General features: G+C 43.1%; 1 protein-coding gene across 3 annotated transcripts; it reads right to left on the bottom strand.

Moving 5' to 3' along the window:
- Nucleotides 1–1701: 1701 nt before the first annotated feature.
- LOC117430782 (RNA N6-adenosine-methyltransferase mettl16-like) lies at nt 1702–21886 on the bottom strand. 3 transcript variants are annotated; one of them, XM_034051254.3, is made up of 10 exons: nt 21696–21886; nt 20597–20725; nt 13326–13510; nt 11865–12005; nt 11359–11474; nt 10379–10521; nt 7631–7700; nt 6876–6965; nt 2812–2985; nt 1702–2516 (listed from the first exon to the last, which is right to left on the bottom strand). In XM_034051254.3, the coding sequence occupies exons 2-10, from the start codon at nt 20722–20724 to the stop codon at nt 1854–1856; spliced, it is 1710 nt and encodes a 569-aa protein (XP_033907145.3). In that variant the 5' UTR covers nt 20725; nt 21696–21886; the 3' UTR covers nt 1702–1853. The 3 variants fall into 3 exon arrangements, with proteins under 3 accessions (XP_033907145.3, XP_058856992.1, XP_058856991.1); XM_059001009.1 differs by having other exon boundaries at nt 21813–21870; XM_059001008.1 differs by lacking the exon at nt 21696–21886 and adding an exon at nt 21279–21362.
- Between the last annotated feature and the right edge of the window lie 3874 nt (nt 21887–25760).

Raw genomic sequence — 25760 nt, 5'->3', positions numbered from 1 at the left:
GTGGGAACTAAAGTGCAGTTTGTAACTGTATTTAGGAATAACGCTGGCAGTGTTAAACTGTATGGGAGGAGTGCTGTAAAGATACAAACAGCAGACGTGTAGTGTAGTTAGACAGCAGTTTAATAGCACTAGAATATTCAGGACCCCTACAGTACACTGTTCGATGGTGGTATTCAATCTCCATTTCAAGATGCACAGTATGTGTTTTGGGTTTTTTTGCAATTCAAGGCTTCTAGAATTTGAAGACAAGTGTTTGCTGAAGCAGTGGCAAGTTTGGGGCGTGTCTTCCCAGGACTGACTTAATTCTGCCATAATATAGGTGTTACAGGTTCTTATTGATTGATTCTACCCCAGAATGTTGTAAAATTCCAGTCTGTCTGCTAGAAGCTCCACCCAATCATATACTGCCTGAAATACGCAGAGGACTGTGGCTTTCAGTGCTGTCAACGTAGCACCTTTATGAGGATGAAGTTAATTAGTCTCAATCTCATGTTTAATGGTTTACTTTTGGACCCTTGGTACAGCTTATATGGCCTGGGAGAGGATTCTGCTGTTGTGGAAAGAAGTACTCAAGACAATAATACACATGCTGTTGACAGCACACAGCATTTCAGATTCAACCAGTAAAGCAGACAGCTTGCTTGGCTCTGTAAACCACATTCCTAATTCACAAAAGGCTTCGACTTCCAGTACTGTCGTTCCACAGTACAAAGGTTCATGGAGAAAGCAAAGGCAGCACGCTAGAGGAAGCTACTTCAGAACTCGCTGACTATCACTAGGCTTCCTGTTATTGGGTCTAATAGTCCAGTCCAGGAAGAGCAGCCTTATGATCTAACTGGGGAATGAACCCTGGACACATTGCAATGAAAACGAGTGCTTAGATTAGATCGCATGGCAGGTTTTCAATAACCACTGTAGGAATCTTAACCAAAATGCCAGCTTTTCAAAGAAGCAGCTCTTCAATGGAATGCAGGATTGTCAGGCCTAGATTAATTCTTATTACATACAATATAAAAAATATTCCATTGAACGCTCCAGCAGGAAAATCATGTAGCAGGGCTCCATCGTGTGGACATTTCTGGTAATTATTCATTTGCAAAACTTCTATTGGCGTTCATGCCTGGTAAGTAGGCAGGGGTAAATAAAAAGGTATCGCATCTTCTCATTCAGTTAGAGGGATAGCATTTTTGTTTTTAGACCTAATGCATTGACCTATGTGTTTTTTTTATTGTACATTACGATCCGGCACAAATGAACCCCTGTAAGCAGGTTCTCTTGCGCCCTTTACAGTCCATTACAAATCAGGACCTTGTTGCAACCAGGTCCTTCATCATTTCAAATCCAACACATGAACGAAACAATCAAAGACTGTGTTGGAAGACGACTCTCCTGCTCAATCCAGTAATTAAGAACACGGTTGGAATGGATTGAAAGAGCCACAACTGAGGAGCAGTTATTTATCGTTGGCTGGTCTATCGTCAGGATTTCAGTAACCTGGTGAAAACATCAGCAGCAGGCTCCCTCCCCAGCTGTAAAAACAGGTGCAGGGCAGGGGTGGGCTCAATTCAATTCCAACACATTACTGATCAAAACTGAAATCAGCAGCATTCTGTTAAAATGATTTTAAAAAGAAATTGACCCACAACCCTGGGTGTAAAAAAAGAAACACAATCAAGCATGACACAGGGAATTAAGAGAGTCTCACATATTACCTTTAGTAAAGGATTTATTAAAAAAAAAACTTTTAAAAATCAACTCAAGGAAAAAAATAGAAGCTTTGTACATGAACGATAACTTCTTCCACTGTCAGAACAAAGAACCGATTTTTCTTACAAAAAGGGTGAGGACAGAGGTTACAAAGGGTTCACCATGAGTCTGAACAGCTGGTTTTTCAGGTAGGTACAAAGCTGATTCATCAGGTCCCGGTTCTGCCCTTCCACCCAGTGCATCTCCACAACGACATCACTTCCTTCATCCTTCATGTTCATCAGACACTTAAACAGGAAGTGCTGGACGTCACTGCTTCCTTCCCCACTGGTGGCAGACGCCACTGCTGCTGCTGTTTCCTGTCTGTCTGGCTCTGCAGATAGAGGAACAATGGCAGTACTGTCCACTTTGTTTTCCGGTCCCTGTTCTAGGCAGGCAGCGGTATCTACTGCCTGGTCTACCTCCTTAGTGCCACTCTCCTGGATAGGGCTGTTCCCATTGGTCGAGGCCTGAGCTCCACCAATGGTGCTGCTGCTGCTCTCTGGCTCCAGTGTCACTATAACCTCTGACTCCTCTGTGTCGGTTTTGCTGTCGGTTTCTGTGGTCTGTGCTGGTGTGGGCGTTTCTGGCTGCTTGGTTTCGCTGCTCTGCAGTGTGCTGTTGCCACCACTTGGTGGCGCTCTGGGGACCTCTCGCAGCTGCCGGCCGCGGTCCCTCCGTTTGTTCCGGATGTGGATCCAGGAATTCTCGATGACCGTCAGGAAAAGACTAACCTCAGACTTCCCACAGGGCACACGCTTGTGCAGGACCTGAGGAGAGAGGAGAGAAGGGAGAGGGCGATTTGCTTTACCACGGTCCCAATTTCAAGGCAGCAACATCCATTCAATACACCGTAGCTCTTGCACACCACCCTCTCAGTGCTATATAGCAACGCCGTCCAAACTTTTTGGTTAAAACAGTCACACTGATTACAAAGGAGTTCTAGAGCCATACAAAAAAATATCACTACTAAAAAAATGCTGACTAATGTGCAACTGTATTGTGGATTTCAGTGAGCCATGCACGGCACAGTGATCTGCAATCCAGGAAGCCGCAGGCACTCACCCGGAGGTCGGAGAGCGTCTTCTCTATCCAGGCGGTGACCACGTCGGTGCTGCTCGTGGCGCTCGAGCCGATGGACGCCACCTTGCCGGTCAGCTCCCTCACGGTGGGGTTCAGGACAGTGAAAGTGATGGGCTTGCGAGCCTTCTCCAGCTTGCGCTTCTTAGAGGGGGGAGACTGAAACGCAGAGAGGGGGAGGGGTGACGGTTAATATACCAAAGCAGCACAGCCACGGAGGCTAGGCATCTACTCTGTCCTGGCCAGCCATCCATCCATCCAGCCCAGTCAAACTTCACAGATTTATAGGGTTAGCGCCTGTACAATGGTGATGAGACTTGCTAACAATGTTCTTTAGTACAAGTTATCTATAGTTGCAGAATCCAGGGGTATATGGTGGCATTATGCCTGTCTGCCGACAGAGGCACTACTTACATGTTTACAAATAGAAGCAATTAAGGCTACCAAGGCTGTAGCTTACCTACACAGGGACTGCAGTTTACGAAGGTCAGGTGGACCTTCTATGAAAAAATGTAAATGCCACTTGAAAATGAAACTGAAAGGTGTATTCAGTTGCTAAAATGATTCTGAAATTTATGACAACTGTTAAAAATGGAGATATGTGATGCTTTTCCTTCAAGCGACCACAAGATGGCCCCCTTTCCTTTGCTTTTACACCGGCAGCACTGAGGCTCTCTGCAATGATCTCACACTCAGTGCCATCGTGCTTTTAGAAGACTAGCCAGCCTGCTTTTTGTCTGCAGCTTCCTGTGTCATTGCCCACTGCACCTTGCTTCTTTACCTCAGTGCCTACAAGCAGAGCTCCTTTAGAAGTAAACATTTATTTTATTAGATCCTGCGTCGCATCCCCCATTACCCTCAAGCCCTATCTGTATCTTTGATGGTTTGTAGGGAGAGATCCAGACAGGCGGGGTGCATGAAACCACACACTTCAACTGCCCAGTTCACCATTCAAACCAACCAACATCCCAATGCAAAATTTAAACATCTACCTACACTGCAGCCCAGCACTGTAACCGCTGGGCTAACCTGTCTGCCTGTACCCCTTGGTGCTGGTACAAACTCCCAGCTTCTTGTTTCCTCTCTCTCACTGCATTGAAGACAACGCTGGATTTGATTTCCTCACATGCTAATCATGGGAGCTCTTTGTGTCTGGGGGCCCAGGCGGTGTCAAGCGTTCCTCAAGCAGGGATCTGCCTCGGAGAGCGTGATCTGCTTAACCTGATTAGGAGCCGGTTTAGCGCCCTGCTGCTGAGCAGAGATCCATACAGGCCAGCCCGGCTGCACACTGCCACTGGGAGGAACAGGCTGGAAAACTGGGCTCATCAGAACTGTGCAGAAACACTGAGATCACTCTGGAAATCAGAATAACCCAGGACGCTACGGCTAGTTTCACAGACCCGGATTAGTGCCAATGTTGGATTACCCTACCTAAATTAACGCTGAGTAGTCTGAGATTAGTTCTAATTGGGGGCTGTGAAATTAGCCGTATTAGTTTACATGTTGTGTACAGGGAGGGACCTTATTAAGATTGTACCATTAACTACAGTCAAACATAAAACAAACTTTGTTACTTTATAACTATGCTGTATGTTTTATGTACAGGATAACATCTAACAGATAACATGTACTGGAATTTTGACAGATCCTTGGTGAGTTGATTTCACATATAATTTATAATAATAAAAAAATTAAAAAACAGCCCGAGTACTATGTTATAAAATCCCATTACAATAAAAGAGAACGGTGCAACTCTCAAGACATCTTTTGCTCATAACATAAAACCACTGTCTGTTTCAATTCAAGCTCAGATCTCTTCAAGCCAGTATCATGATATTATTAGCCGAGAAGAAAGTCTATGTGTGTTTGCGGATCCCTGCTGGCCATTGCATTCTATGTCATAATGCATGTCCAGGAGCTCCATGAATACGTTATGGTTCCTCTGTGGCTGAACCCTTTCCTGAAGGGGTTAACCTTGAAACAAACGAATCATGCAGCAGCTCTCTGCCTCAGGACTTGCAGTACAGCACAGAGCAGCCAGGCTCAGGACTTTCTTCAAGGTCTCAGAAACGAAGGCAAACAAATGTAGGGCAATCTTTCTGCCCAAGTGGCTTTCCTCCTTGTATTCTCTCCAGCAGTTGATTGAGCAGGGAAGGAGGAAGGGGGGGTATGTGTGAGGTGAGCACAGCTACCCCCCCCGGGGGACGGCTCATCTGCACACCACAGCGCCTCGGCAACTGTTGCCAGGATACCGCGAATCAGGAAGCGCACCAGTTCCCCTGAACCAGGTTAAGTGAGTCTAACGGAACGGCTAGGGATGCATTATTAACAGCATGTCAGAGATGCAGAAGACTGACGATTCATTTTAGTTTAAGACAATGCTATACGGTACTGTTGTTCGGTCGATGTTGTATTTCATGTGTCTTTTGTCCCTGCGCTCGTTTTCAGGTTTTTGGCATACGCAAGTTCTGTGTAAATCTAATTTAGAAGCAAGCTAGGTTAGCAACATACATTATTATTATTATTATTATTATTATTATTATTATTATTATTATTATATTTGGCAGACGCTTTAATCCAAGGCCTTTATCCCCATCAAGGAAAAAAATGATGTATCGCAGCCGGGTGCCCTAATCAAAGCCCATGGGGGTGTGTTATCCAACTTGGATGAGGAAGTAGATCTGATAGATCAAGATACAGCGCCCATCATACATTTATATAGAATCAGCATTAGCAGCACTATCATTAACTACAATAGAAAGATCTATGAGAGACAGCGTCATGTCAAATCCCACCCCCCTATAAAAGTACATTAATAAATGTTACAAATACACGCTAAAAACCACAAAATAATGGCACCATCGGTTGGGCGTCTGTAAAGAGAGACAAAATGAGCCAAAATAAATTTAAATTACATTTGGGCAAATATGACCCCGATGCACATGTATTTTTGTATCCAAAAGCTGTTGCTGGTATTTATGTAACTAGACGTCTTTGTACCAAACAAGACAGCACCACAATGTATTCTGTGTGAGAATGCTGGCTTGTAAACCGTTTTCTACAGAGCGTCTTGAATCACATGCGTTAAACAAATTACAGGGTTCATATTGGCAAAACAAAAGTGCTAGTATTGTACCAAGTTAATTATTAAAAGCAATTGAAACAGACACTTGTTCCACACAAGCAGATCAAAAACATCACCTTTTTTGCACCCTCTTCTTGAAACTCTTACTCAGTCTTTTGCTTCCCAACACATTTCTTTGTACTCGCCAGTCATGGAGCTACTTCTCTCTAATGACAAGGCACTGCGTCCGAATCAAACTGCATCTGAATCTCTTACCGTCTCCATTAAGCTACAAACCTGCCAATACGGCTTCAGTCTGCACTGCACTGCCATGCATCCGTTAGCAGATCTGAGGGGCTGGGTTAGGCGAACGCTCCACCCAGATCCGAATTCCAGTATACTGTACATTCTCAGTCTGCATTGCTTTCCAGTGCGCACGTGGTCTGTGTTCTGCGCACGCCAGACTAATTCAAAGTTATTTCATTTGCTTATCCAGAACACGTTCTGCTATTCTAATTTCATTTTTCTCCCTCCCTCGCTGACTCGCTGTGTCATGCAAACAGATGGTGTTACTTCAGCCAAATTCGTAATTTAGTATTTAACAAGTCCCTCGCATCGTTTCCATTTAGAACAGTAATTATATCTGCAAACTCCTTTCTGCCGAAAAAGCCCACGTGGCACCAGCGAGTGCCCTTATTTGATTTCCCAGGCTGCTCTGCAGTGCCCTCGTTTCACTGTATTCCACACTGCGTGACCTCCTTCCATTCGCGTGGGGAGTACAGGAGGCAATGCAGCCTAGTGGTTACAGCATAGGGACTGGGTGGCAGTGCGGCCTAGCGGTTAGAGCAGAAGGACTGGGAGGCTGTGTCTAGTGGTTAGACCAGGGAGACTTGGAAGCTGTGTAGCCTAGCGGTTAGAGCAGAGGGACTGGGAGGCAGTGGTTCAAGGTCTTTTCCATTACTCATTCCCTTAGAAGGTAACTTACCGGGACAGTGACATCCTCATAGAAGCTCCAGGCCAGAGCCCAGCGCATGGTGCGGCCCTGGCAGAACTCTGTGTGGGTAACTTTGGGAACCTGTAAGCAGAATCAGCAGTGGTTACTTATGAACAAAGAGCAGGGTTACACAGTCCTGGCTCAACACTAACCAAGTCCTTTATACATTTTGAAACGTGTACTGCGCCAGGGCATTGACAGCCACACAGATGGGTACTGTTCTGTGTACAAACACAACAGAGTCTTTCTTTTCCTGTTGTTGGCTCTTGAGAAACCGTGTTGGCCTGCCCTTACCGAAGGTATTAAACAGCTCGAACAATTAATATCACAGGCAGTTGTACTATTAGCATTTTAATTGTATTTCCATATAACACACACACATTAAAAATGAGGTAGGAACTTTGCCAGCGCTTGGATCATGTTGATTAGAAGTGACAAAGATATCCACCATCTCTAATGGGAATTAAGAGTGCCACGCGTGACATGATGGGCTTCTGTGAGGGGGACTGATTGATGAAAAAGAGCATTCCCTGGATAATTATATGCGTTACAAACTCCGGCAAATCACAGATCACAAACCTGACAGCCATAAAAAAAAAAAAAAAAAGATAGATAGACTGGTATGAGCAAAGTGTGTGTGGGCGTGTGCATTTACTACTGTGAAAAACAAAATGATTCTGTACATGTTTGAATTCTTTCTGCGGCTGCCGTTGTCTCATGATCAACACCTGAATTCATACGCTTACCCCGTGTTTACGCAGTTCCTCCTTCAGGGGTGCCAAGCTGCACTTCTTTCCCAGCATGCAACTATACCACCTGTAAATCAAAACCAAAAGAGCATCATGAAGAAGCCAGACCGCAGAACCACTTAGAAAGCGTCATGGTCTTGCTCCCATTCCACTAGCCCTTGTGTTCTTATTATAAAGCAGAACACAAACAGCAGGGTCTTGTAACAATGGCTCCTGATGATTGCGTTATAAAAAAGGGGGAGGGCTGTAATGTGTTTATTAGATTAAGTGCAATGTACAAACACTAGCTTTCAAAAGTCTTATTTTTCCAGTGCAAGTGGCTGTGTGGTCCGGTGGTTAAAGCAAAGGGCTTGTAACCAGGAGGTCCTGGGTTCAAATCCCCAGCTGACTCACTGAGTGACCCTGAGCAAGTTACTTAACCTCCTTGTGCTCCGTCTTTCGGGTGAGACAACGTGACTCTGCAGCTGATGCATAGTTCACACACCCTAGTCTCTCTAAGTTGCCTTGGATAAAGACGCCTGCTAAATAAACAAATAATACTAATAATAAAATGTAAAGAGGCAGGTGTTATTGCATGTATGTAAAGCGCCTGTTTCTTATTCCACTTACACCTGAAGACTTTTGAGGTCTTGAAAGCTAGTGTTTGTATATGATTGGATAAACAGCAGCAAAGCTATTCTCTTGACATGATCCATATTTCTTTATTTTTTTATGTATGGGGAGTTAACTATGTGTTGTTGAGCATATTAAGGTCCTCTATAATGTAACTTACTGTTCTGAGATCTTATCACTAAGAAAACGCGCTTCACTAAACACAGTTATAAAAGGGTAGGCTGTACTCCCCCACACAACAGAAACACAGAGCTCTCCCCAAACAATGGCAGATTGCAACTGCACTGTTCCCAGGAATCTGATCTCCCAGCTCTGCGATGGAATTAGATTCAGCAAGCTGTTCTTTCTAGGGAGAGAAGGACAGACAGGGCTGGGGATTCAGGTCCTCTCTGAACGTATGACACATGGGTAGAAAGTGACACAGTCCTCAGTCCCTGAATCCATTTTTAGTAATGAAAAACAGTTTATGATTTCAAATGAAAGTTCCAACAAATGCAAATGGATATGCTGGACAATGCAACAATATACTGTTGAACTGAATTAGTCCTCACATCTGCCCCAACTACTGTGGTATCAAATGTGTTTTCTCCGAAGCGTGTCCGTGGCGAGGTAGGGAGCTACATGATACCGGGGGACAGAGATCAACCAGCGCTGGCAACAACAAACAGAAACAAGCCCAATCGTACACGCAAGAAGGACAAGTCAACTCTGAAACCCTCTGGGCAGGAATATGCTGTTAGCTAATTTTTTGCAGCAATAGGGAAACAGCATATTAAAAAGAAGATTTCTCCAGAGGCTAGCATTGGTAACAACCCTGACGTGCAGTCTTTTGAGTTCGAGTCGAGCAGAGCTTTGATTTGCAACTGGCGTTCTCTCGCACGTTTTGGCAAAATACAAGATCATACATTACAGCTTCACTCCCCCCTCCCTCCTCCCTTCCAAAATGAATTACCTATAATTAAAGAGTGGAAACAATTGAGGCTCTCTGGGGATCTGTCAATCTACGCGGGCCTGGGATACTTGTGCACACGCACACTGAAGACGGCGTATTTATTTATGCATTTCTTTAATTAAATAGGGTACAGCGGCTGCTTCCCGTCTGTAGATCTGTCTGGAAAGCATTTTTAAACAGCAGGTGTCTCTATAATACAAGTGGGCAGTGAGGAGGAGACAGCCAAGCCAGACCCCCACCCTCCCCACTGCAGGAAGCCCAGGTGTGTCGATGGCAATCATCTCTAATCACACAGCCCACCCCCCTGTCATGCTAACTACAGCGTCTCGGTCTCACTCCATTGAGCCCCTGTCAGCTCTTGGCAGAGGGGGGCACACAGCAGTCAACTTGCATCTGCTCCCGTCGGGGTGCTCCGGATCTGGGAATGGCAATTGTTTAGCCTGTCTGTCAATTAATTAAACAAACTTGGAACGATGGATCGGGAGGGGGTACGAAGAGACAAAAAAGACAACCATCTGCACCAGTGACTGGAAGATGATTGTTATTTATTAATATATTTGTCCATTTTTTATTATATTTAATGCTTTTTAGTTAGCCTCACCTGGAATAAAAAAATAAATACAATTAAAAAAAAAGGGTTGGAGATTTTTTTTTTTTTTTTTTTTTTTTAAACTATATTGGAATTTAACCCGAATTCCGGAGGAGTTCTGGTTCCGCTGCCTCTTTGTAACAATGTCCTCAAGTAGACAGGTTCTTGGTTACATGACATAGAGGTCTGTTACCCCCTCCTCCTCCTCCTCCTCCTCCATGCTACTCAGCCCTGGGGGATTTCAGTCATGCTGGTTTTGTGAACTAAGGTTCCACCAAGCCCATTAGACACATGAGTCCCAACCCAGATTCCTAGAGGTGTGAATGATTTTTTTAAAGAGTGCACAGGGTCATCCATCGCTCACCAACACTTTAGTTTCTTCCAGTCTATTTTTTTTTTACTCTGTGCAAGCTTCCAGGCTGCACTGTGTAAAAAATATTCCAACCTTAACATGTTCTTTTCTGAACAAATGAACAGACAAGTAAATACGTACCCCTCCCCATTTTACCAAAGCCTCCTGTGCTGTGGCAGACGGTAATGGATTATCCTCCCGAATCATCAATCCCCACCCTCAGCCCTCCTCCCCTCTCACCGTAGCCTCCTCTGGAGCTGTAGGCTGTCGTGGATGATCCTCTTCACAAACTCCAGCTCCCCCCCCTCGGCCATGATCTCCGTCACACCCCCAGTGTTCACGGAGCTGGGAGGGGGGCGCCGCGCGCTCCGGGAGTTCACACCCTGCAGAGGAGAGGGAGAGAGGGAGGGAGAGCCTTAGACCTAGGGATCATTCTACTTTGAGCTTCGGAAAATCCCAAATTCAAATAATCAGTCACATTTACATATCTATCCCATATTTCATCAGCTAGGTCAAGCCTGTATCTTCAATAGAAAGAACTAGGACGGCATAGAGAGCTCACCACAGGCAAGTTTTGCGCTTTGGTGGGGGAGTAATGTGACGGCACAGGGTGCATGACCTGGAGCTGTCCATCTCACGTCAAATTAATACAGCAGTGCAGCACACGCAATAATCATTTCACTGCCGCTCAAACGTAGCGAAGGTGAACCTTTTTTTTTTTTTTTTTTTGGCAAGGACAAAGAGGTCCTGTGGGAGTTGCAGTGTATCCAGATTATCCCTTTATCACAGAAGTGCTGCTGCAGGTTCCAGCTTCCGGTTAGATATATGGAAGACAGACTAGATCAGACAACATGTTTTTATAGTAGTTAGTCAGGGGTGATCTGACACTTTTCGGTGGACCAATGGTTAAAGAGGTTCCTGGTTTAAACCCGGCTCAGCCACTGACTCACTGTGTGTGTTACCCTGAGCAAGTCACTTAACCTCCTTGTGCTCTGTCCTTCGGATGAGATGTAAAACAAACAACGTCTTAATGTAAGTGTCTCTGCAGCAGCAGTTGTGATGCATAGTTCACCCCCTAGACTCTGTAAGTCGCTTTAGATAAAAGCGTCTGCTAAATGACTCAATAACATTAGTTTATTTGGCAATACACAACTGATCACAAGAGGGCTCTGGAGCTTTATACATATACACATACATACAGCAGGCATGAAACACTGTACCTTAGCCTCCAGCTGGTTAGCGAAGAAGGGAGGGTTGCACATACAGAAGTCGTAGACGATCCCTGACTCCTCTTTCAAGGCATCCATCAGGAGAGTCTTCTGTGGGACCTTCACCACTGATAGAGAGGGAGGCGAGCCGTCACGCAGGCAACACTGCCATTACTCCAGCAGTCAGGACTATTTTATACAATACATATTTTACCATGAGGCTACAAAAACACCACAGCCACGACCACAGTATCCAATGCATTTACTGTCCTTGTCAATGGCAGACTTAACGGCTGGCGCTGGGATCACATTCTCAAACTGCTTTAAACATTTTAGGGGCCAGACGGAGACACTGAAACAATTTAGGGGTCGGTCAGGGTTATTAAGCAAACTTCACAGCATGCTCATTTCCTTTGTGTTTGTAGCATGACAAGACCAGAAACAAAAACCAAGACTAAAAGAGACAGCCAGGCAGGGGCTGGTCAGCAGCAAAGCCTCGGGGTCCCTTCTTTCCTCACCCTTGATGAGCTCAGAGAGGTTGTTCTGCTCCACGTTCTTCTTGGCGTAGTTGTAACACATGTCATCCACCTCGGTAGCCAGGAAGAACCAGCCGTTCATGGAGGCTCCAAGCAAGGGGTAGATACAAGAAGCGCCGGTCCCTGTAAACACACAGACAAGTGGGAACTGGGGGCACCCAACACATGGTGTTTACATACGGGCTTAAGGCAGTGGCTTGGGTTCGAATCTGGCTTGTTCACAAATGAATAGGTCTCAGCTTCCTCAACGGACATTAGTTGGCATTACAAAACTACCTGAAACAACAGCCACACCTTTGTATTAGCAGTCTCTTTTTGGGATTGAATCATGTCATACATACATACATACATACATACATACATGTATGTGTTTTTTTTTCAGATGAGGTCAATATATATTTTAAAACCCAGCTTCCTCTATCTCTTCATATTTAACCAGAATATATAACGAACAGGATAGTCTCTTTTAAAGTCACACAGTAGATTAGGATCGGTTTTGGTGGCTGCCATGCTGGGAGGGTTACAGAACCCCCCTGTGGGTCAACAGGGTTCAACAGCAAGGCTGTCCATCAGACATCCATCAATCCTTGCGTACGTGGGTCTGACAGCTCCAACAATGGTCCAGGGCCAGCCATCAATAACAGCCTGACAAGAGCCGGCAGAGGCCAGGGCCTGGTCCCTTTGCACTCCCCCAGTTTACCAAGTGCGTTATTCCCAACGGTGGCTGACCTGATAATTGGGAGCACACAGCTGAGCTATCCGCACTGCCACTTTGCTTTACACTGCGCTTGAAACAGATCCCAGAGATACAATGCCTGGTTGATGAGATTTCTCTTGTTAAATTTACAATACAATAAAATACATTTTATCTGTAATTCATGCAGCGCGTTACAGGAAATCGAGAAGAATATTCGACCAGGTTAAACGCATACAATGAGCGCATGGTAGGTTGTAGCCCAGAAATCCAGACAGGGATAATGAGAATAAACTAGGCTGTAATTTAACTCGGGTTTTATGACCTGATGTCTGGACCAAACATATTTATCAAAAGGGGTTTACTCCAGGGTGCAACATACGGGTTTAAAAAAATAAAATCTATAAAAAAAATAAATAAATAATGACACAATACAAAGGAATTTACAACAGGATTTCCTATTACTTTTGTGGTGTTTAATTTAATTCTTAATTTATTTTTGACTAAAAGGGGCTGGCAGCAGACAGGATGGAGCTAACGCTACTAAAAAAGAAACATATTCAATGGAAAAAAAAAAAAGTTTTGACAAGGTGTCTGCATCACGTGTTAATGTATACAGTACTCCCACCAGGATTATGTGATTTAACAAATACTTTTGCATAATATGTTGTGCTTTGTTTCTATTGGGATTTGTACGTCACATAAATGCTGTTTGTTGCTGGAGGGTCCGATGGAGCTGCAGGTCTCACCGATATCGATGCCCCACCGCTGGCCGCCCCCCTCGATCAGGTCCTCTACCCAGTGGATGTAGTTGAGCCGCAGCGGGACGGTGGGGATCAGCCTCTCCAGGGGGATCTCAATGGTCAGCCCGAAATCCTCCTTGAGAAGAGTGCAGGTCAGGGCCCTCACTGCCTCTGGGTCCTTGAAATTCAAACTGGGGAATGGAAGACAGCCAGCTCACTTCATGAATTAAATCGACAAGGCTGAATGAGACATGACATACCCTCTTTTTAGACTCAACTGGTACTGTACGGTTGACACCACCTTTTGTAAAGAACCTTGCTACCCTCCCTCCCGCCCTCCCCACACACACAGGCTTACATCATGCCTGCCTTCCACTGCAACGGAAGCTCAGACAAGGGCACTATGCACGGTTTCCATGGAAACCAGTTTCAAATCTACAGATACGACAATGCAGCTTTCAGACGCTGCTCGAGAACAAGAGTAACTCAAGGCTCGGACGCCGTCAGTCTCCCTGCAGCGCTGCTTGGCTCACGTCTGCCCTGAGCGTCAGCACTGAGAGGCGTCAGGATCATGTTTTTATATGCGGCCCTCATTTCTTTCCTCCCTGTGCAGGCCACAACACAGAAAAGACAGTACCTGTAAACACCCCGCTGTGGGCTGCGGTCCGATGAAACCTCAGAAGTCAAGCAGGAGTGATCAGTGGTTGGATGGGTGACCCTCCATCAAGGAAGAGCTGAAGTGTTACCCCATGCGCTATTGATTACAGCATGGCATGGGGTAACTTGGAGGAGCAGAAGAGAACATTCCTTATTGAACGTTGACTTGCTGCTCCCCCCACAGTTGTTTTTGTGCTGTAAAATCTAACAGGTCTCATTAATTATTCTTTTCAATAGGACTCAGATTTCTCTACCAGGGGTTCACCTCATACGACACTGCTTTATTTTAGAGCAAATCAATACAGAATTCTAGCCTGTGTTCAGTGTGGCTTCAAATCCACAATGTGTTTAAAAAGGGTAATTTCAGGTCCTTGTAATAAAAGGCTACACTGATGTATATAACACAGTGCTGTCATAGCATTAGGACGTGTTTCTTGCTTGGAGCAGTATGGTAGGATGATACTTTTTTTTTTTTTCAGTACAAGACTAAACAAATTATTGATAATATCACGATGACCTGTTATAGCAGTATGAAGATAAAAATAATCAACCAGATCCAGAATTAAAGAACCCCCAAACCTTTCAGGATTTCAAATTCTGCACATATTCAAAAAGCCATAAAAAGCAACTTATCTTGGTAGGCTTTGGGCTGGACAGTGCCTGCAGGGACACGAATGTAAGGGCAGGACCCTCTGAGCACACCACATACATACAGTAATAGATATTTACTGTCTGCCGCTACTGCAATTCCCGCAGTTGAAACCACTGACCCTGTGTCAGTGTGAGAGGACACCACCTAGTGCAATGGGCAGGCAGTCTACACACACAAAGCTCTGCCAAACCACTCCTTCATGCACTCAAAGACATGGCAGCCCTATGCAGCAATCCTGACATCACTGTGTGATTTGGATTACTGTCCACTCACTTCGGGTTAAGACTTCCAAACTGACTGGCTTGTGATCTGAACTCCCTGTCCCGTTAGTATTAGTATGGTTCACTTCTCTTCCGTCTCTCATCTAATTTTATGCATTCATTTTGAAGTTGATGCAGGGTTGGGGTTCTGCTGAATTCAAATGAAATTGTAACAAGCAAGGCTGACAGTAAAAGCAGAGATGTCACTTTAGCAGTCACACCACCATGTAAAAAAAAACATTCTTTAAATCACGCACACAGCGACCCGTCAGAACTTTCTGAATTATGAATCCTGCAAAGTCAAAAAGCGATTCATGAATGCACGATGATTTACCTTTTTTTTTTATTTTGCGCTCCCGTCACTTAGAGATGGGGTTGCGTTCGGTGGATGAAAGTGAAGGACAGTGATATGCAATTGAGACTGCAGCCGTGAAGGGGTTAATCCCCAGGGACGCCAAATCAGACCCATCTGTGGTTCCAAGTGATGGAGATTGTTTTGGAAATGTAGTCTGACGGATGTTAATTGTGTGTTGTAACTCACACCTGCTGCTGGATTAAACACCCCCCCTACACACACACACACACACTTTGACACATTCCCAAACCCCAGAATGTGATTACACGTCCCACTGGGTTCCTAATGCGTTTTGAATTGAGACACACATGCGTAACATCACAGTTCACAAACCACATGCGAACGGTTTCCCTGCAGTGTTTCATATTTCTGTTTTAATTTTAGCACTTCTGTAGTGTCCAGGTGACAGACGGGATGAGGTGTATAAAGCTATGCCATATTAAACACTGTAATGTTACACCTCTAATCAGGCAGGGCTTCTTCCAGGTACGACGTTCAAACTAGATCACTTTACCTAAGTGATAAGCACTTCTACATTGATCAAATACATAGGAGAAATACACCGATCAAGATCTGCATCAACATGAATGTAAAGTGCAGTTCTTAGATCACCCAAGTCACGTGCACTTTCATTATACCTACAAAATGCTGGAAGTAACTTTGTAAGTTCTATGACAAAAGCCTTTCTCAATGCCTGAGATCAACTGGCTACTAGGAACCGCGCTTAGATGGGCAGAACAGCCTACAGTCATCTGTAAATTGTATAGTCTTAATCTACAAGAACTCAGCAACAACTAGAAGACACTAGAGAGTTACAGTTACCCAAAATGAGAGAATACAGTTCTTAATCACAAGCAGAAAACAAGACAAATGAAGGATCCAGGTATGTTTTCTGACAGCGTTTTTACTCTTTGTCTGTATTGATGAAACACAGTGTGTTGTGTGGACAGGAGGGTAGACCCAGCCATCCCTGCAGCAGTGGGCCCAGGACACAGGCTCGCCTTCGGGCTCCGGCAGTAATTCTGTCTCAAACGATGCAGAAAGAAGCTCACTGGAACTAATGATCAACTTTCAGCTCCAAGGACTCGGAAGAGAAAAAAAAAAAATAAAGTCTTGCTGATGCCAGCTTCCTAAAATAGAATCCCTTCTACAACTGTAATTGGTAGCTATGGGGAGGAGCAGACTAGTGAGCTGTAACTATAGTTCCTGTTATGAAACCTCACGATCAAACAAAATCTGAACGAGGCAGGAAACATTCAATATTAATCGCTCCCCTCTGCCCCTTGTGTTTGAAGATCATTTGGGTTTTGCAGCCGGCAAAAGGTTCATTCCTGGCAGCATTGTGCTTTTAGAGATCACAGCTAGGTGCTTGCAGTAGTTTGCAGTCTTGCATTGTGCCTGTGTAGCTTTAAAAGGTGTGGCTCAATTATCCAGAAAATCAGCTAAGCAGACTGCTTACCCCCATTAGCTTGGATGCTTGACCTTGTTTTGTAATCAATGACCAGTATTTGCAGTAAAACCAGGTTTAAGATATGCATTCACACGACATGTGATCTTCATGTTTGAAAGCACGGTTCAGGAAAGGAGTAGCCAGATGTGCAAAAGCACATTGGTGCACATAGAACCTCTCGATTTAAAAAAAAAATCCCCCTGCACTACCCAAGCTTCTTATGTCCTTTGTGCTCACAGCACTTCTCCCCCTTCAAACTAAGACTGTGTTGCTAGACTGTCACATGCAAGGCCTGAAACAGGAACCCAGTTTACTGCAGATCAGAGATCAAACAACATAAGAGAACCTGTCTCCCACCGTATTAAACAACCCAATGCTTCTCCCTACAGGTTTCCAGTTCAAACCCCATTCATTATAACAACCGTGAGTGTCCACGTTCCTGCAAGCCGCGACACAGAAACAGAGGAGCTTTTTCACTTTAATTAGCAGCAGTATTTTGGAGACTCCAGCACCCAGCGGAGAGGGGCTCCTTGCTAGGTCAGCATGTGTTTGATTCAGCACAGGAGGAGCGGCTCATTCCCCAAGGTCACCATCGATCAGCGCTGTGCCGTGAAGCCCTGGCAGCTCAGAGAGACAGGAGGCTTTATTAGCAAATTGCCTGCATACACAGCACTGTACTGTACCTGGCACCTGCACTGCACTGTTAATCTCACATGCTCATCCACCTCAATCCCTATATGTCTGCCTGATGTTATGCAGTAGGGCAGAGTTCTGTTTAAAAAGTTGCACCAATACTGAGTTGCTCAGAGCTTGTCGAGAGAACCCTACACGCCAGGACCAAATCTCCTTCCTCGTTCCATTCACATGATGTGACCATGTGACTCTGCCAGACCCACCTACTCCATCTATATTAATGCAAAGTAGGTGGGGTGGTCGGTAAATTATATTACTCCCCAGAACCTGTTATTCATTTCAGGATTTTTCCCCCACACTTTTTCATCCCAGCTACTAAGTTTCGGGTGATGAAAAACAAACCCAATGAATAATACATTAACACACTGAAGTTTTCAATTATTTTCAGAGTCCCCTTATCCAATTGAAAACTCCCAGCTGCGCAAAGTCTTACCCAACAGACAAGTCGTGCATCACTTCTAAGCATCCTCCTCCTTATCTTTTGCCTTGCAGATTCTTGCTGAATGGCATGTTAATCTAGAGGAACCTGTGCTGTATAAGGATTTTGAAAGGCTTGCCAATGTATTGTCCTGGCCTGGTGCAGCTGTGACCTAGGAGGAATGATAAAACCTTTGTTTCTGCTTAATAAGCTGTTTAGAGCCTATGTGCAAACCATAATCAAACCAATTAAAAACTGGTTTTAAAACTATTTAATTTTGTTAAGTGGTATGTTATAACCTTAAGTGTCACGCAACGCCTAATAACACACTACACACGTGTGGGTGATCCAGTTAAATTGTACAAGCTCTTATTGTTTCATTAGCCTTTGTTCCTTATCATTATGCAAACCGTTGCTTATGTTGCCCCTTTAAATGGTAAAGACTGGGTTATTAGTTTTTATAAGAAATGAAATCTTACAGCTGAGTAGAGGACCATTCTCCAGCAGCTCACAATGTAACAGGTCGAATGGATCACTCATGATGTTTTCATAGAAGCAGCGAAGGACAATGCTCGATAAGAGAGTCGGCGGCCAAAAATGAAATATTTCCCATGGGAGATTTTTCAGATTCACTGGGATTACAATCCGGGTATAATCACAGGCATGGGCTTCTCCATTGCCACCCTTTTATTAATTCATTGTGGATTGATGACTTTAGTTTTTCCAGCTTTGCATCCGTTGTCTAATGTGAGCATCATCTTCATACTGCATCAGTCTTCAGTATGCTGTTCAGGGTTATGAGATGCAATACAAATTAAAAGATGAATGACAAGGATGGTGCTGGCATTAACAAATGGAAGCAGGAAAAGTGAAGCAACATTCAGGTTTAGACAAAATTCCTCTCTGATAGATCCTTGCCCTTTGAACACAGAATAAACTGCAGCAGAAAACACCAGTAACACGCACCATGCCTCTTTCTGAGAAAATACCTTTACTTCCGAGCCTAAAGTGCAACCTACTGGTTTAGTTCCCTGAATCAGAGATGTTTGTACGCTACACGTTGCATGGTATTGTACATGAAAACAGAAGCTCGTTTGTATAACAATACAGGGACTACGGAACTACAGTATTTCTTCATGGGCCAAGACAGACAAGCCAGATAAAGAACTAACTAGCAATCCTCATGCAGAGAGCAGTCTGGTGCAGTCCTTATGCAAGAGTGGCTGTGTTGGGTAAAGCAGAGCCTGCCCAGGAGTGAAGCAGGGGTCACCACACACCCCGAAGACATTTCAAATGCCTGCATTAAATCTCACAAACCCCCCCCCCTTGATAATTTGTTCAGTTTCCAGACCCCCCCACACCCAGCATGTTCTGTTATAATCATAAACAGCCCCCATCCCTTGCAAGAGTTGCTATCTTTGAATGTGCAATTTTTTTTTTTTTTTGAGGGTAACTAAACAACACACAACAAAAACAGAACATTGCTTGGTGCTCAAGACCCATCTGGAGCACAGAAACAACAATATCTCCTTTCAAACTTGTGAGCTGTATATAATATAATATCCTTAAGCTTAAAAGGATAGTTAAAAAGGGTGATTGTTGGCATGTATAGCAGTATTATCACTGGTCAGTCTTGTGCAGAAGATCTTCTTGTTCTTTGGTTAGTTCTTAAAAGCAGAGAGCAGCAGATTTTCTAAAACAACGGTACAGATTTAGAAACATCCCGTGCAGCTGCTCAGTCTCAGTGACAGTACGTGTGTTACACATAAAGCAGGCATCATTGCCGTGACTGTAACAGTGGTTGTGTCTCTATTCTTTAAGGTGGGACACTTCTTTACAGAAAGAGGAATAAATTCAGATCATTCTCATTTGCATTGCTGACAGTCAATGGTATTTGTTATTTTGCTTACAGTACTGGACTTGCAGGACGTCCTGTGTGTTAAATACAACTCAAGACGTTCACACATTTTCTTTTCTCATTCAGTATGTAGCCATGTGCTGGAGTGGTCTTGTACTTGCACTGAGCTGATCCACACTTTGCTGTATTCTACTACTGCTCTCAATCATAATTCTACTTGCTGTGTCTTGATTTCTCTTAAAGGGAACCGTATTAACACTTTTTGCAATTCCTTTAAAGTCGGCTTGCATAAGGTGTCTGCTAAATAAACAAATAACCAAATATTTCAGTTGAACTGCTCTTACTCGTAATCGCGCTCAACAGAATTATTTATTTTTTGGTTCCAGGGGCGTGTCAGTGCAGCACACCACAGTGTCGATGGATTCGCTGTACAGACTATTGATCTGGCAGGAACCCGGGTGAGATGAAGCATATTCCAATGACAGGAAATCATTTCAATACCAATGCCATTAGATAACCCGCCCCAGCTGTGTACTGCAGGGTGGAATATCAGTCAGCAAATAACACCTGATGTTTGTGTAGCGAAGCAGCTCCATGTAATTACTGATTTGACAGCACATGCTGTGTTTCACTACTTCCCTCCTAAAAACGATCTGATGCATAAGATGCAGGTTTAATGTCCAAGGTTCGGAGTAAAAGACTCCCTAATGCACTGGTTTGTTATGTCTAACTAAAATTCATCTTTTTTTTCTGAAAACTCCATTTCAGCTATGAATTTGAAGGTGTGATCATCCATTACACAGAGAATCGTATTTGCCAGATTGCAATTCTTTCATCAGCATTCTTTATACAGAAGGATAAGGGTAACAAAAACAGACAGCATGGCAGAAGAGCCCGAGCCCCCCCTTCATCTCTCTCTCTCGCACTCACTCACCCGACTCGGCCTGTCAAGTTGGTGTGAACATGCTGCTTGAACTCAGGGTACTTGGAAGCCAGATACGCAAAATCTGGGGCTTTGTCTTTGTATCGGTTTCTCGGGTGCATTGATTTATTCAGGGCCATTCTGCAGGGGAGAGGATAAGCAATCAACACAAATATAAAGCATAACAAGTTAATACAAATGCAAGCAGTCTTAATAGTTTGAAGCTGAAGACTATTGGAAATGTAAACAGCACAGAATCACAACTGAGATTATTACCTATACACTGTGTCTAATGAAGCTCCTGTTAAAATCCAGACTGGGTGACACTGCTGTGCAATAGGAGTCTTATTTCCATCCCTGCAGTCTGTATTATACAATATATCTGGACTCGGTACAATACATCGTTTAAAAGCAGAAGCAGTAAAACATACATAATATAAAACAAATATATGTTTTGTTTAAAATAAAAAGTAATGGGGATCTATTATTGAGAATTAGGGAATTCTTGATGGTGTTGTTGACCATAGAAAATGCATTCATAACTATTAAGGTTCAATTTGTACAAGTTTTAAAAAAAATATATTTTTTAGGAGAACAAGCTACACAGATATCCTAATTCTACAACCTGCAACAGAGGGAGGTGATGCACGTGATCTGCCATCAGTTGCTTTTTCCCTTTCATTCTCATACTAACCATACAACAGTAACACAAACGTCTTGTTACGTCTTCTTAATGCAATTCATTTGTGTAATACTTCACGGACGAAACTTGTGCTGCAGGCGCGTTAACTAAATCCACGCTGCTTTATTTCGAATAAACGTGACCGTGCATTTGTTAATGGACGTGCCTAAACTTGTTTGAAGCCAAGGTGTTAATAACTTTATTAATTCACTGCTTCACTAGAAGTACCGCGCGGCTTTTTGTTTAAACAGAAATATTAAATACCCCTGATTGCAAGCACTTCATTTCTCCTGTTTGTGTTACTAGCATGCCATGCACGAAGCCAGGCCTACCTACGAGTGTTTACCAAAAGCGTGCTCGCTTCTTAATCATTTTACATTGCGCAAGTAATTTGTTAGAAAACATAAATAAATGAAAGGAGAAGCGCACCTGCGATGTGTTTTTTGCTGTAACTGATTTTTACCAAACGTCCCAAAATCATAACAATTCCAGAGCCTTTTCTATCTAGAGAGACGTAAACCCCATTCCAGTCAGCTCACGTCGGACCTGCGTTTCAAATTGCAGCAGCTCCACTCATGACAGTACGGCACGACAGAAGCTGTTTGCGCATGCGCCTGGAACACGACCACATTGTACGGAACGGCAAGGAGAGGCGGGACTTATACACATTTATTTTCTGTCATCATGAACGAAAAGGTAGCAGCGGGACATTATTTCATATTTCATAAATCATTGAATAAGATGCCAAGCCGTGACTGCAGATATGATGTAAATGTAGATCATGTTACTTCTGATTAAATTAACACCATACGGTTTATTTTTCTCAGTCGTCAGGATAGCACAGCAAGACCCTCATCTTGTTTTTTTCCCGGGCTTCAGGACAATAATCAAATACATAACCCAATTATAAACATATTTCTACAAAGAATATCTCCCTTACTAAGAAGTGCGTGGTTTATTTACAGTGAGCAGGCGCCTGATAGTAAAAAACAATACGTGCTAAAAGTGTAGTGGTTAGGGCTCTTGACCGGAGGGTCGTGGGTTCAATCCCTGGTAGGGGACACTGCTGTTGTACCCTTGAGCAAGGTACTTTACCTAGATTGCTCTAGTAAAAACTGTATAAATGGGTAATTGTATGTAAAAAATAATGTGATATCTTATAACAATTGTAAGTCGCCCTGGATAAGGGTGTCTCCTAAGAAATAAATAATAATAATAAATTAAAACAAAATGTGATTAAAATGAATCAACAATGGCAATAACCGTATAGTAAAAATTGTACAGTACAACATTTACTGTAGTCTAATATGGAAAACTATAATATGTGTAAAACCATGCCCATCTAAACAACATGCCTTAAAAAAAAATACTATAGTACCCTCCAAAACCACTAGACTGTCCCAGTATACTGAAGGACATAGTGTAATGTATTATAGGAAACTATAGTGTTTTTGCATTGTGATGCTATAGTATATGGGTGGCCTGGATTAATACAATAGCCCAGTATACTGTATCACCAATGCATGGATGTAATATGTATCTATAGGCCCTTTGTTCTTCAATTTAAACGTGTCATCAAACTTAAGGACGACTGCTTCTAATTACACGACTTTTAATTAACACTCCAGACCTGCTCTTTCTTTCTGTGGTCTATTTGCAGACGCTTCTTAATTAAAGCATGTTGAAAAACGAGTATTCTGCAAGTGCTAATGTGGAATGTGTCGGATGAATTATGCAAGGGTTTCGCACATCTTGAATTTAAAGAGACGGCGCTCCCCATGTAGTTTGTAGGGAAAGGGAGTTGATTTGATGAACATATTTTGTTCCATATGTGGTTTGTAATAGTTATCAGTAGAGCAGGATGGGAAATCTCCTTGCGGCAAAAACAAAGACAGAGCTGCATATAAATAATTACAATTGTACAATTAAAACTGTGTCTCCAAGCTACCCTGGGAATGTGACTAGTTATCATTTTAGATTCAAGATTTCCCTTTATTATCAACATGTTAATATTTTTTACACCGGTTTCAAAGCAGAGCACAAGAATAATTACATTAAAATAATTAAACACATGCATGCTAACAATGCAAACTAGAGCCAGACTGTTACACTTACATGTATAAAGTGAAGTGGATAGGCAAGGAATATTGTACATCTGATGTAGGAGTGGGTAATAACAAATTAACCTCATTTCAGGTACCCAGATAATTATTTTTTTTTTTTTTTGGATCAGAAGGCGCTATTGGCAGGCATTTAGCAGTAATTCCAGAATGCTGGTATTCATTACATTTCCAGCAGGTGGCGTTGGTGTATATGTACATATTAAAGATTAGGTTCTAAAGGAAATGGTTCAAGGAAATGGTTCAATCAAATGGTTAAAGCACTAAGAGCTAGGAGATGCTGGGATAAAGCAGAGATACTGCAGATCAAACAGGAGAGAAACCCACATTTAGTGATTTTCCACATCACCCCCTTCTGTACCCTTCTATTTGGGAATGCTTTCACTGGGACACGTGATTGTCCTGCAGTGTCACAGATCGATAGCTGAATTTTGAATGCATCTCTGGGTTCTAAATCAATGCCAGCCCAAGCTCATAGCTAATAATATCAGATCTCCTGCTTTCTGTGGTACTTATGAAGCTGGCAAGGCTTAGCTGCTTATTAAAGGCTCTTTCTATTCCCAGAGATTTGCTTCATGAAGGTCCCTCATGCCTCATTATAAACTTTATTACAGGCTGCAAAATCCAATCACAGTTGCTGAGCTGGCCTCCATCTTTACAACAAGCAAGCTATTGAATTGTGAACAGTGTTCTAGGCAGCCTCACTGGGGGCTAATGGTTTCTAAAGACTAATAAACATTTAAATAATTAAAAAATACATTCAGCATTCATTAATATTTAACAGGTTTCAAGTAGGTATTGTACAATGATCAATGATACATCTGTGAATGAAATATATTCTGCAGCCTGAAGCTACACCACCCTGTGTTCTCCACTCATCAGATCCCATCAGAAGCTGAGTGGAGTTGGTCATGGTTTTGGATGGATGTCCACTAAGGAAGACCTGCTGTGCTGTACAATGCAGTGTTGGAGGATTGGAGGAGGGGAAGGAGAGGGGGAAATCGTGTTTAAAGGCAATACTCAAAGAGGAAGATGCTTCTCATGTTTTTCGTTTGAATGTATCTTAAGGTGTTTGGGATCATTCTGAGTGGTTCTGGGCTCTGTTGCTCCAATATGGAGTTCTTATGGTTTTCCCCAAATCTTCCTTTATGTGGCTGTGAGCTTCCATCCATTTACAGAAACTGAAATTCAGTACAGAACCCCACAAATCAAGGACAATAAATCACAACATACAGACGTGCTCAAATTTGTTGGTACCCTTACAGCTCATTGAAATAATGCTTCATTCCTCCTGAAAAGTGATGAAATTAAAAGCTATTTTATCTTGTATACTTGCATGCCTTTGGTATGTCATAGAATAAAGCAAAGAAGCTGTGTAAAGAGATGAATTATTGCTTTTTTTACAAAGATATTCTAAAATGGCCTGTACACATTTGTTGGTACCCCTTAGAAAAGATAATAAATAATTGGATTATAGTGATATTTCAAACTAATTCATTTCTTTAATTAGTATCACACATGTCTCCAGTCTTGTAATCAGTCATTCAGCCTATTTAAATCGAGAAAAGTAGTCACTGTGCTGTTTGGTATCATTGTGTGCACCACACTGAACATGGACCAGAGAAAGCAAAGGAGAGAGTTGTCTGAGGAGATCAGAAAGAAAATAATAGACAAGCATGGTAAAGGTAAAGGCTACAAGACCATCTCCAAGCAGCTTGATGTTCCTGTGACAACAGTTGCAAATATTATTAAGAAGTTTAAGGTCCATGGAACTGTAGCCAACCTCCCTGGGCGCGGCCGCAAGAGGAAAATCGACCCCAGTGTGAACAGAAGGATAGTGCTAATGGTAGAAAAAGAACCAAGGATAACTGCCGAAGAGATACAAGCTGAACTCCAAGGTGAAGGTACGTCAGTTTCTGATCGCACCATCCGTCGCTTTTTGAGTGAAAGTGGGCTCCATGGAAGAAGACCCAGGAGGACTCCACTTTTGAAAGAAAAACATAAAAAAGCCAGACTGGAATTTGCTAAAATGCATATTGACAAGCCACAATCCTTCTGGGAGAATGTCCTTTGGACAGATGAGTCAAAACTGGAGCTTTTTGGCAAGTCACATCAGCTCTATGTTCACAGACGAAAAAATGAAGCTTTCAAAGAAAAGAACACCATACCTACAGTGAAACATGGAGCTGGAGCAGTTTGCTCAGGAAGAGTGGGCCAAACTACCTGTTAACAGGTGCAGAAGTCTCATTGAGAGCTACAGAAAACTTTTGATTGCAGTGATTGCCTCTAAAGGTTGTGCAACAAAATATTAGGTTAGCGGTCCCATTATTTTTGTCCATGCCATTTTCATTTGTTTTCTTATTTACAATATTAT

This window comes from Acipenser ruthenus, chromosome 26 (genome assembly GCF_902713425.1).
Source record: "Acipenser ruthenus chromosome 26, fAciRut3.2 maternal haplotype, whole genome shotgun sequence".
NCBI lineage: Eukaryota > Metazoa > Chordata > Actinopteri > Acipenseriformes > Acipenseridae > Acipenser > Acipenser ruthenus.
This window is presented reverse-complemented; position numbering and strand designations above follow the sequence as displayed.

Excerpts from the sequence above, each read along its gene's own strand:
- LOC117430782 (XM_034051254.3), bottom strand. The coding sequence starts at position 20,724 with ATGGCCCTGAATAAATCAATGCACCCGAGAAACCGATACAAAGACAAA. Across the intron at positions 12,006-13,325 it reads GCGGTGGGGCATCGATATCG|GGACCGGCGCTTCTTGTATC; the intron begins GTGAGACCTGCA and ends GTGTGTTTACAG. Across the intron at positions 2,986-6,875 it reads ATGAGGATGTCACTGTCCCG|TCTCCCCCCTCTAAGAAGCG; the intron begins GTAAGTTACCTT and ends TCTGCGTTTCAG.